Here is a 12722-nt window from a genome sequence, read left to right on the forward strand (position 1 = left end):
TGATTGTGACTTTTTCCTTCTACTCTCTAATGTGGCTAATAAAGGCACACACAAACAAAGGGAAGACAGTATAAAATATATATGAAATAAAATCGATTTTGGGACATTTAAAATAGATTCTGAATCGTACTAAATAAGAATCGATTTTTTGGCACACCCCTAATATACATATATATAATATATATATATATATATCAATAAATAAAAGTAAGTTTCCTTTTTTCCTTCTTGTAGCATCTTGCTACTTCTTGAGGTTTTGCATTTATTTTGTACGTGTTTGAATGTGTAGTCGATGTCGTTTCTGGGTCATGCTTGAAAGTCTCACAAAGGCTTTTCTCTACATTAGCGATGGAATCTTCCATCCTGGCGGCTGAACAATGGCTCCCATTCAAACATGGCCACCAAAAACCTCCAAGTTGAGGCGCAGCCCCTTTTTTTTTTTTTTTTCCTGAGGTTTCACGTTCGGGGGGCTTCCCCCGCCAATTCTCCCGAGTAACCGCCTGCGAGACGGTCGACTCGCTACTTTCTGTTGGGGAATGCGCTCCCAAACCACTAATGAATCCTCCGAGCCATCCCACCATCGTGCTGTCTTTCTCACAACAACACTTTCAGCCTTTTGTTGCTGCCGCAGCCTGCTGGTTGCAGAGATTGTGATGATGTATTTTTTTTCTTTTCTTTTATGGCCGCCGTGCGTCAGCATCTTACGACCACTCTATTACCTCGCCGTTATGGCGACTGTGTGTGTGTGCTCGTTGCCCATTGCGAGATCCTGCAGGAGCTGCAGTGGCCACTTTGGCTTATGAGACAAGCTGAGAATGTCCATTAATAGACTGGCCATGCTGCTGAATTGATTCCGAGGTCAGTCCATAAAGCATGAGGCCTCGGCGCTATCCTAACCGTAGCATCATTAAGGTGTTATTAGAGCGCGGGGAAGGGGGGCGGTGGGAGTAATTCACAGGTGCCTTTCGAACATTTGAGTGAACTCGGTACATTTCTGCCTCACTTTTTGCTTTTAGACTATTTCATAAAGGCGACATTAGACTTTGCTATAGATAAGTTTCATTATTATTCACAAACCTGTTTAAAACACTAGGGAAAATTTGCTTTTTGCAACATGGCCCTGGTTGATCTCTTATACTTTGCTGCCACCTGTTGGCCGTTTTTGGAATATCTACCATTGATTCGACCGTTCTCTTCAGTTCAGAGGCTGCATCAAAGCCTTCTATATTCTCTGGCATAAAAAATAAAAAACAAACAAACATATAAATACGTCTTTGGGATACTGGTAATATTTAAAATAGAACTTATTTCTATGTTTTTGGGAGCAAATGAATAATACACTTTAATGCAAAATTACAATCAATCCGATTAGTTGATTAATTCCAAAAACATGCATGGCAGGTGAATTGGACACTCCAAATTGTCCATAGGTGTGATTGTGAGTATGGTTGTTTGTCTCTGTGTGCCCTGTGATTGGCTGGCAACCAGTTCAGGGTGTACCCCGCCTACTGCCCAAAGCCAGCTGGGATAGGCTCCAGCTACCCCCGCGACCCTTGTGAGGACAAGCGGTACAGAAAATGGATGGATGGATGGATAATCAATTCTAAAAATAGTCGACAGTGACAGCACTAGTGTTGACCAACTTTTGTGGTTGACTTAACCGTGTTAGCGTTTTTTTTCTTCTTTCTTTGCCAGAGCCAGTTCAAACTATTAATATCTAGGCAACAGGGTTGCGTCAATTACTCAAGGCAGGGCTTGCTTCCGAAAAAGACGGTTTATGCAGTAGAACAAAGGAAGGTTTGACAAAATGCAAACGTTTCTCCCAGCGGACTTTTCAACTGGGCTGACGTCATGCCTAAAGTGATGCATCGCTGCCATCTACTGGTGATTGGGCATCACTAAAGTTGTTTCCAACCCCCCATCACTGATGAAAAATGTAATATTGACACGTATACTCGTCAATGGCAGTGAAATTTAAAGTCATTGTCATACAATTCAACCAAAATATTTAAGAAGAACTTTGTTTTGCCCGTTAGCCAATCAAAAACAGCCATGCCGAAAGGGCTGTATAAATGAATGAATGAAATAGCTCATCGAAAGTGGGTGAATTCAACTGCTCTGTATTAAATACAATGTGTCTGACCTTTTCCAGGCAGCTTCTATCTGTTACGTATTTCCCATACGCCGTTACACCCGATTGGCTCTAATTGAGATTCGTCCGTTCATTCCAATAGGCTCCATTTTCCTTCCCCGAATCACAGGCTGCTCCATCTGGACTCAATTAAAGATCCCACTAGTCAATGCGTGGCTCCAGTCGAGCCCTAATTCCTGTTAATCTCTGCATCTCCCGCTAATTAGCCTGCATTTTGACCTTTTAACACGGGCCCTGTGAGGGATTAGCCCACATTGTGCGCACTTTATGAATAAATGAAAAGGTGTGCAAACACCTGCAGATGCAAGTCCTTCTCTCCTCCTGATGCCCGGCTCGGAAACATCTTTTACAATCGCGGGGGTGGATGGAAAAATCTGTCCATCATCGCTTCAGAATCGATTTTCGATTAAGAACGATTTTTGATTTGATTGACAATGATTTTTGCTTCAATCTATAGATGTGCAAGGAATCGTAATGATCTACTCCAGTCTGACTCGCTAATGCTAATTAGCGCTCCACTCGCGGCACTTTTATCACTCAAAAGAACGGCTCCACACTGCAAAAAAAAAACTTTTATTGGAATAACTTGATCGTGACTTTTTCCTTCTACTCTCAAATGTGGCTACAATTTAACAGTGTATTAGACTGCGTGGAACCACACTGCCCCTCAGTGGCCAAACCGGGTATAACATGAACAGCGCTCCAAATAAAGGCACACACAGACAGTATAAAATTATTTCAGTAAAATCGATTTTGGGACATTTAAAATCGATTCTAAATCGTACTAAATGAGAATCGATTTTTTGGCACACCCCTAATATACACATATATATATATATATATTGCCGTTTTTATTGAAGCTAATGAATGTAACTGTACGAAACATGCGTCTTGACTGCGGGGCAGACATGCTAACTTGCCACCGTTAACGTTCTCCCAAATTACCGCTCATCTTTTACAAGTGACGACGTGGAAATCAGGGTCCATCCGGCGCAGCTTTGTCATTTCATGCGGAAAAGCAATTTGGACATTTTGAAAGCCGCTTCGCACTCGCTCATTGTCGGTGACATAAGACGGAGTGTCTTTGTTATTCTGTGCGGCTACGGAGCCAATAAGGGGAAAGAAAGAAAAGAAAATGTGGCGGCTTTTGTAAGTGTTGTGATGCTTGGTCTCGGCGGGGCTCTTCTCCTGTAATGCATCCTGTCTCCTTTGTTAAACTGCAGCGTACGTCCACAATGATTTTGAATCCTTAATGCGGCTCTGTTGATGAGAGAATATTTTTAGAGGCAAATAGAAGCGGCGGCGAGACAGTTGATGTGGATGAGGCAGGCCGAGGCCTGAAAGGTTACAAAACAACAACAACAACCTAAAACAACCTGGAGACTTTTAGCGGCCCAATGAGCTGCGATGCTGCGGAACTCGCCGGGCTGTAATGAGGAGGCTGTAATGCACACGGGCGCCTCCAGGGATTCTTTGGCTTGGATGAGAAGTGTGCCGGATGAGCGCGGCGGGTAGCGGTGTGGGAGTCACATCATTAGGCACACCTGCTCAATATAATGACTTTGGAATGAATTCTGTCTTTAGATGCTTGATGATGTTCACTTTCCGGAGTGGACGGTAGTTTTTCTTGTGCTTTTAGTTTTGCATTGCATCATACCAAGAAGAGTTAAAAAAAAAAAAAATCTCATATTGGTAGCCTGTTAGCATAATGAGTCATTTATTTCTTAAATGTTTTTGGAAAACCATTAAAAACGCAAACAAGAAGAATCCAGTTGCCTCGAATCAACTTTTATTTGTAAAAATATCTTTTGAAGAATTGCATATTTTAAAATGGAGAAATTTCCCAAATTAATGAAGATATTTTTTAAAATTCATCTCAAATCCACCATATCTCAACCGCTTCGCAATCTTTATTTTGAATCCTCCCTAATCTTACATAAAAATAAAAATAAATAAAAATGTCCGTAAAGAAAATCCATAAATTAACGGAGAAAGCTAACAAATGTTCCATAAAAAAAAAAAAAGTAATTGTAACTAAAAATGTCTACTTTTTGAAGGATTCAGCATTTAACACGAGTCATTTCTCAAATTAAGAAATGTGTATATATAAAATTAAGTTCCAATTCGCCATTTTTCTTGTCAGATCCTGTTTTTATTTATTTACTTATTTGTTTGTTTTTATTACACATTTTCCATATCACATTTTCAAATTAATGGAGAAATTTAAGTTGACCTATATCCTATAAATTGTATGTACAGTGAAAATCTATTGGTCAATTTGATAAAACTTTGTTTTATTTATTTATTTACTTACTTACTTAGCAAAAAAATGGCTTGTTTTGTACGAGTCAAATTGACTCAAGTTAGTTGGTCGGTACAATTTTTGACCTTTTTATACCACCTCAAAAATAATAAGTCCCACCATAATGACCAACATTAAAATAGTGTTGTGTTGTACGCCTAAGTTTGAATCAAAATCGAGAGGAGACAATATTTTTATTCTTAAAAAGTTTCTTTAAAAATATAATAATTGAAAGTAAGTGTAAAAAAAAAATCTAAAGCCTTTAAAGTATGTCAGTGTCATTACAATGTGTGAAATTTAAATAAATTTACCCAAATATTAAAAACAAACAGTTCTTAAAGTTAAAATGTGAATGTATAGAACTTAAAAGTTAAATACAACTGAACTGTACTTGGTGATTCTTTTGTGCACCACTAGAGGGAAACCTCGAACCACACTTTCATTTCAACATCAGCTCTTCACATTCACATGCAATTTCTACTGACAATGGTCGTTAAGTTTTTTCATATTAAGTTTGAACATTACTTAAAAGATTCCTAACTGATTCTAGAACTGCGAGCGACTTGAAACGTGCCTCATCGTCTGCCCTGTGTGGGACCAACCAGCAGGGGGCCCGCGGGTCTACGCCGAGGCTAAAAGCTTCGGCGGGCTTTGTGAGGAAAGCGGAGGAGAGTGGTAATGAAAGTGATGCGACCAGCGCTAATCTGCGCCACATCTGGGCACAAGTAAGCTCAAGCTCCGCCCGCCCCATCATGAGAGGGTTAAGAGTGAGCATCAGCGCACATGACGGGAAGGACGGACATGGACTTTGTGTCGCGCGGCCAGAAGATGCCGCGGCCAAGTTGTATACCGTGGAACCTGCGCGCTTCGGAGAAGCGGAGAGGTAAAGAAATGCGTGTGTCCTCTTGTCGTTAGCCTCTCTCCTATGCTAGTTAGCTTAGCTTTAGCATGCCGCTGCTCCTCTCGCCGGCAACAAGGATTTATTTATTGTTATTGTAACAACCTGGATTCCTACCTTTGGCCACAATACACAGCAGATCTTTGTTCAACATTTAAAATTAAAAAGTTCAACATGTTGACATTTTAGGCCACCGTACTTTACAGTTCATTAGATTAGGTTTTTACACTAATCTAATTCGATTTTTCATCTGTTGGACTATGAAGTATTTTTTCAGAAAAGTACAAAATATACAAATTGATTGGGAACTCGTTCACTCACCAATGTCAACAAGAATAACGGATCAGGATTCGGGGGTGCGAGTCCGTGTGTGTGCGTAAGTGCATTTGAGGCAGCTGTGACCTCCGATTTCACAAGGTTGTGTGTTTTGCGTGGCCTTGTGTTGAGATCTGCATGCATGCACACGTTCTGCCATGTAAATTAACCTTGTGATCTCCAATATGTGGACCTTTAATGTGTGTGTGTGTGTGTGTGTGTGGGGGGGTGGTAGATGGTTGATCTAACAATATTTGCGACTCAGAGGGCACGCTCACACTATGAAACGAGACGCGGGTGTGATTGAATCGTCATGCGTCCTCTATGTTGGGGTCACACGGTGACACGGCCCTAAAGATGATGCTTTTGTTTTATGCTTATTTCGATTCTGTGCTTCAAATTGTAACAGAAAGTGTTTGGAAAAGGTTGGATATTGGTTGCTGCTGTTTTTTCGGGGATCCCTGCAACTTTATATTGAATGCAGAGCAGGGAGCAGACTCACTAGTCTCCTATACTTTTTATTATCTTGGTTTTTTTTTTGGGGGGGGGGGGGGCAATGTGTAATGTTAACTACTTTGTCATCTCAAGTAATGCTTCCAAATGAGGAAAAAATCTCACGCCAAACGAAAATGTCACCAAAAATGTCTGACTACGGAAATAATGATGAACTTGTCTCAAATGGCTCCCAAAATGGATTTCGACAATATGAAATCTGAGCCCGTTTACTTTGGACACAATGCTGATGTACTTCCGCTAAGCCGTGACTCATTCTGTTTTTATGAATGTCAACGGCAACGGGTTTGTTAGTCGTACGTTCTCACATCTAATAGAAGAGCATTTCCTTGTTCTGCCAGTCATTTATGCACGTCATTGGTCGAGATCGATGTAGAAAGTAGGGGTGTCAAAATAAGTGTGTTCATTTTGAGTTCATTTAAATTTCCTTTAATGCCATTCATTTTTATTAACGCCTAATTAATGACCGCCCCTTACTTGGAAAGCCTGTACTGGGGGAATTCCAGTCGCATTGCAGCAGACACATCCACGCCAACATTAAGCAGTAATCAATTTAATAATAATGCATATATGTGTGGGTAAAGTTGTATTTTACAATTTTAAAAATGTGCAAAATTTCACAAGTTGTTTCATGTTAAGGATAAGATAGCTCTTAAAAGGAAAATAAAAAGAAAAATGCATTGAGCTGTCACAAATGTCTTACAAATGCAATTATGCCATCTAGTGGCAGAAAAATGACCAACACAAATCAATATCACACTCTTTTTTTTTACAGTACATTACATATTTTTAATTTTAACCCAATTTTATGAATTATTATGAAATTACTTTATCAATGACTAAAATATGCAGCCATATTGCTATTAGTTTCACTTTTATGTTAACAAGAGTATGAAAACTTAATTATTATTTTTTTTATTGTACATATTGTACATTTAGAATAGATATCAAATTTGCAATTCATCGTGAATTAACTGTCCTGCGATTAATTACAAATTTTAATCCCCTCGTATAAAGATATACAGTTTTTTTGGAATTCATGAATAATATTCTGATAATTTCCCACTGCACCCTTGATAATCTCTCATGACACAAAGGTGGGTTGGGAATGACTAGAAATCCAAAGTCTAAAATTTCTGTCATGTTCATCTATGATGGGTGACTGGAAATCGCCCAAAAAATGAAATAAAAATTTTAAAAAAATACATGAAAACTCACATCTCTACTCTTCACTTCAAGATGTTGGAGCAACACTAAATAGACAAAAATATTCATATGCATGACTGTTCGATTTAGAGGAAGTAATTTGCATATGGAGTAACTTCCATAAGACTTTCCTCGAGATTTTGCGTCTGAAAGAATTGTCTAATCATTGACGGGGTTAAATTAAAGTCAAGTTCTTCCAAGCCACGCTCACGCGTGAAATTTCTTAGCGACTTTGACTTAACTTTAATCAATTTGCTTTGCTGTGCTACTTTGTCTAACCAATTAACTTTTCTGTTTTTTCTTTTGTGGTTTTGTTTTCAAAGAGTGAACTCGGCAACCTCTGGGCGTTCTTCGCTATTGTATTGCGACGTGTAAGCAAAATGATGGCAAAACATGAGACGGTATCTGAGTCTTGTTTTCATGCGTGAAATGTTGGCAGGATCAAAAGAATACGAGACTAAAAGAAGGAGTCATCAATTCAAACGAGATAGAAGTTAAGCGCCTTCGTTCAAATAGTCAGCAGTCATTTAGCTGGTTTTGCATATAAGGCTTAAGCTAGGCTTATTTAAATATGAGGCTTGACTCAGGTGCCAGGTAAACGTCATTAACTCATTCACTGCCATTGACAGCTATAGACGTCAAAAATTCATTTGAACTATTTTATTAGTTACATTTTTTTTTCCATTTTTGTTATCAAGAGTATGAAAACCTCGATTTTTTTTGTACATTTAGAATAGATATAAAATTTGTGATTAATCGTGAGTTAACTAGTGAAGTCATGCGATTAATTATGATTACAAATGTTAATCGCCTGATGCCCCTAATTTTTAATAACCTTTTCTTAGAAAAAATAAATACATCTTTTAAATTTTTAATAATGTTTTTTTTAAAGAAAAAATTCTAAAGAAAAATTTTGGGCGTCGGGTGATTACAATTTTTAAACACATTTTTTACACAAATTTTATATCTGTTCTAATACAAGTGGGAAAATTTTTTTAACTAGAAATTGTTCAAATACATTTTTGACGTGTATAGCCGTCAATGGCAGTGAATGAGTTAATAGTCCCAATTAATCGACAAAACCAAAGTCGTCCTCCTCACCACATAAGAGGATCCAAATAAATGGCAGACATCAATTAATCTCCTGCATTCAAATCGTTGACTTTTCAATGAGAAAAAAAAAAAGGTCCTCCTTCAGAATGTTTATGAAGAGGAAACTCACTGAGCTCATTTGCAAAAGCTGCCAAGCGTCCCCAGCGGAGTCGCGTGTGCCTCTGGAGGTTACGTCGCCTCTGGGTTGAATCCCAAAGTTCAAAAATGTAATTATTGTTTAAGAAATGTCTTCGCCAACAGCCAGGAAACTTGCATTCCATATAGATAAGGTAGAAAAGTCAAACGTGGGGCATTTCTTGAATTTAGTAGCAGTTGTAAAAAAATAAAAAAATAAAAAACTGGCAGGCAAGTTTATCCTTGAAGGGCCTGTACACTGTAAAATGTTTTTCACTCAGATATTCTAAGTACATTTTACAATGAGATTTTGAGTATATTTTACCAGTTTTTGTTTTAAAAGTTACTCAAGTGTTGAGAAACGAACCCATGACCATCAGCAACACAACACTGGCTGTAAAAATGGCTCAAATGACCTTTGAATGGCCACTTTGCGCCAACATGGCTGACTTCCTGTTTCTTTTTAGGCATGGCTTAACAAATTTCCTGTTGCTACTGGCTTCTAGGGCCAAATGTCCATATTTTGGGAGGGTGTGCAAAGCAACCCTCCAGTGATATGCAAAAGAATTACAGAAATAAAATATAAAAAAATTATACAAAACAATTTAACATATTAGTTTGAAGCTTGCAGCTAGTCCATTCTCATATAGGGCGAAAGTTGTTTTTTGTGTGGTCATAATAGAATAAAGGGTAATTGCACATCTCCTACAGTAGGTGGCAGTGGTACTCTTATGATCAGAGACTGTGCAAGGAGTATTAGCTCCTCTGCAGATGTGAATGATGCTATTTATAGTTGCGGCAGAGAGTTTCAAGTGTGTTATATTTTTCAATTACAATTAATTTGTATTCAACTTTTATGTACAATGCATTTGCATTCCCATTAGCTAAGTAAATTTTTTATTTAACTTGTGTAATATATTTTTAATCACATCACTGAAGTTCCTTATACAGTATTTAAGCACAATGTTTACTGTCCAAAGTGCATATAATGTGTGACTTACATTAATAAACCACTTTTTTTTTTTAAAAGCCCACAAAAGTTAAGTGAGTTTTTGAATGTGGCAAAGCCTCACAATGGAGATTTATTTAGCCTAAGAATAATAATGCAGAAGAAATTAATCAATTTCAAGCGTGCCTTTGCTTCAAATGCCAAATAAAAGTATGGTCGTTGTCATATTCTAGCACACGGAAACCGACTTTGAGGCGTCGTAACAATCAGGATTCAGATTGATTATAAAGTCTGTTCGCACTGACACGGAATTGGTCGGTGAGGTGACGAAGCAATTTATGCTGCTGTTCCAAAAAATAATCCATCTTTGCTGCCCTCTCCTCGTATTTTCTTTGCGGTTTCCCAAATGCTGCGAGGCTCACTTGGCCGATCGAAGGGATGTTGATCGGCGATGCCAAACGACGAGGTGGCGCCGGCGTTTGTTGAGCGCGCTGGCGGGGCCATTAGAGGCGGCGTGACAGTGCGAGGGTGGAGAGCATCAACGAGCAGCAGGAGTTGGAGCAAATAGGGACCGGAGGGGGAATCTTAATAGTCACCAGGAAAAGAAGACCAAATCCCAAAGAGGGGGACGCGCTCAGTGAGCTGAGGGATTTGGAGGTTTTAATCCTCGGAGAAGAGCTGATTGATGAAGGACGATGCGAAGGGGAAGGAAGGAAGGAGGCTGAGGAGGGAAAGCGCTGACATGTCCTCAGTTAGGACTCCTTCAGCTAATGAGATGACATCAATCACTCAGTGGAGCACTGAAGTCAGTGGACTATTGTGCGTGTGACAGGCGAAGGAGCTTTTGGATGGCGTCCATCTTCTGTTTGCCGTCCTGGCGTGCCGTGTCGCTGGCTTTGTCGCTTTGAATGAAGGCTGATGATGTTGTGATGAAGATGAATAACGATGCCTGTTATCACCACGCTGTTGATCAGCGCTGGAGTTTTTGATCGTGCGCTAGGTGCAAATGAGTTTGTTTTGTAGAAGCGAAGCATCGTCTCACATTTATTTCCGTAGTTTGAACCGGGGTAGGAGAAAATATGCAGTCGAGAGATCCAGTGTTGGCCACGACCGGATTGTTCTCACTGTGCTTGTGTGGGTTTTCTCCGGGTATTCTGAATTCCTTCCACGTTTCAAAAAAAACAGACACGTTAGGTGCATGGAAGACTCTCAGTCAGGGATTGATAGCTTTTATGTACTTCTTAACCACATATATGACATATGCTATCATAAATATGGACAAAATACCTGTATTTGCAAAATATGAGCTTCATTTTCAGGCTACATTTCTCAATGCAGGGATAAAAGATCCACTATCTTAACCCAACAACAATGGGCTTGAAGCGAACAAAATAACCACATACCGACATTTTAATCACCAAAGTACGGCACAAAACAAGGAACCAGCATTAAGTGCAAGAGCTAATTTTGTAAAAAAAAAAAAATTCACTCAATTAATCAGTCCTGCATATCATTCCAAATCCCACTCATTACTAGGCAGAATAAGAAGTAAGCAAAACTGAGACATGTCTACCATCTAGTGGTGGATGCTGATATTACAACTTTAAACTACAGTTCATCATTGCATATTTAAAATTTGGCACCCACAGATTGGCTGACCCCCCAACCCCCCCACCCCCCGGTATTTTTATTTATTCTTTGCTGTTTTCTTCCCCAGGATTTTTTTCCCTCCCCGTTTCCCTGTTTTTCATGGAAAACATGTATGAAATGTTTATCAGGGTTTTGCTTTTTGTTTTGAAAGATTTTTTTAAACATGTATTTGGGAAAATTGATTGATCATGGGCCAACAGTTTCTCTGCTTTAAATTGTTAATAGGTGTACGCTCTAAAAAAAAAATAATTGGGTCAAAAATACGCCAATTATGGGTAAAAAAAACAATCACTTTGACCCAACTTTTTGAAGTAACTCATCCAGTTGGGTCAAATGAATGACCTACAAGACATCCGTCAAAAATGGGGGGTTGCTACAAAACAACTCCAAAAATTGAAAATAATTTTGGTTGAAAATTAGTTCGTTTTGTGAGTTAATTATTTGCTCCAACTGTGTTGAGTGGTTATTTGTCAGGATGTGCCTCTCGCCCAAAGTCAGCTGGTATAGACTCCTGCTCACCTGCCATGTCCCTCCACTACACCTTGGAAGGGTCACTAGCCAATTACAGGGCACTTGTAGACAACCACCCATTTCTATGTCAGACATGCGACATATAGCAAAGCGTAGCGCCACACTGCTCTGCAGCGCAGGTGGGCGGGGTTTTGCCACTGGGTTGAAACATTTTCAATTTCGGCGCGGCATTGATGTGACGTCATACGCCACATTTGAACTCATTTGCTCCCCAAGACATATAAAAACGTTCGAAATAAATATTACCATGTTCCCAAAGACGTATTTATATGATGTTCATGTTTTTTTATGCTAGAGCATACAGAAGGCTTTGATGCAGCCTCTTAACTGAAGAGAATGTTTAAAGCAATGGAAGTTATTACAAAAAACGGCCAGCAGGTGGCAGCGAAGTATAAGAGATCAACCAGGGCCATGTTGCAAAAAGCTGTTTTCCCCACTGTTTTAAAAAGATTTGTAAATAATTAAGAAACTTAGCTATATTCTAATGCTAATTGCTGCAAAACGGAAACAGATAGAAATATACTTTTTTCCCTGATGAAAGAAGAGACTCTAATCTTTCTTTTGGTAGGTTCCATGTTTTTATAGCAATAGAACCCAACATTCTGTGGGCCTTGCAAAATCAGTCAAAATCCAGTAAAACAGCCAGGAGCGAAGGGCGTTGCTTCAGTGAAAATGGCTGGGAGTGAAACCGATAGAAATATACTTTTTTTTTCTGATGAAAGAAGAGACCCTAATCTTTCTTTTGGTAGGTTCCATTTTTTTTTATAGCAATTGAACACAATATTCTGTGGGCCTTGCAAAATCTGTCAAAATCCAGTAAAACAGCCAGGAGCGAAGGGGGTTGCTTCAGTGAAAATGGCTGGGAGTGAATGAGTTAATAGAGATCAATGTGGCGGAGGGATTCCGAGTCAAAAGAACAAAATATTTTGACAGTGTTGTGGACGTCACTTGGAAGTGCCCTCCAAATCCAAAATCCAAA

General features: G+C 39.1%; 1 protein-coding gene across 4 annotated transcripts in view; it reads left to right on the forward strand.

Moving 5' to 3' along the window:
* The window catches only part of kaznb (kazrin, periplakin interacting protein b), a 92421-nt gene that overhangs the window by 46263 nt on the left and 33436 nt on the right, over positions 1-12722 (forward strand). The window contains exon 1 of one of the 4 annotated variants that reach the window (XM_086086322.1): positions 5228-5337. The exons of the other annotated variants lie outside the window; for them this stretch is intronic. Within the exon in view, the coding sequence (XP_085942448.1) occupies positions 5238-5337 (100 nt within the window). The 5' untranslated portion in view covers positions 5228-5237. Of the gene's footprint in view, positions 1-5227; positions 5338-12722 lie in introns of those variants that run through there. 4 annotated transcript variants of the gene reach the window in all.

This window comes from Leptonotus elevatus, chromosome 10 (assembly GCF_054856555.1).
Source record: "Leptonotus elevatus isolate MCC_2025b chromosome 10, RoL_Lele_1.0, whole genome shotgun sequence".
Classification (NCBI taxonomy): Eukaryota; Metazoa; Chordata; class Actinopteri; order Syngnathiformes; family Syngnathidae; genus Leptonotus; species Leptonotus elevatus.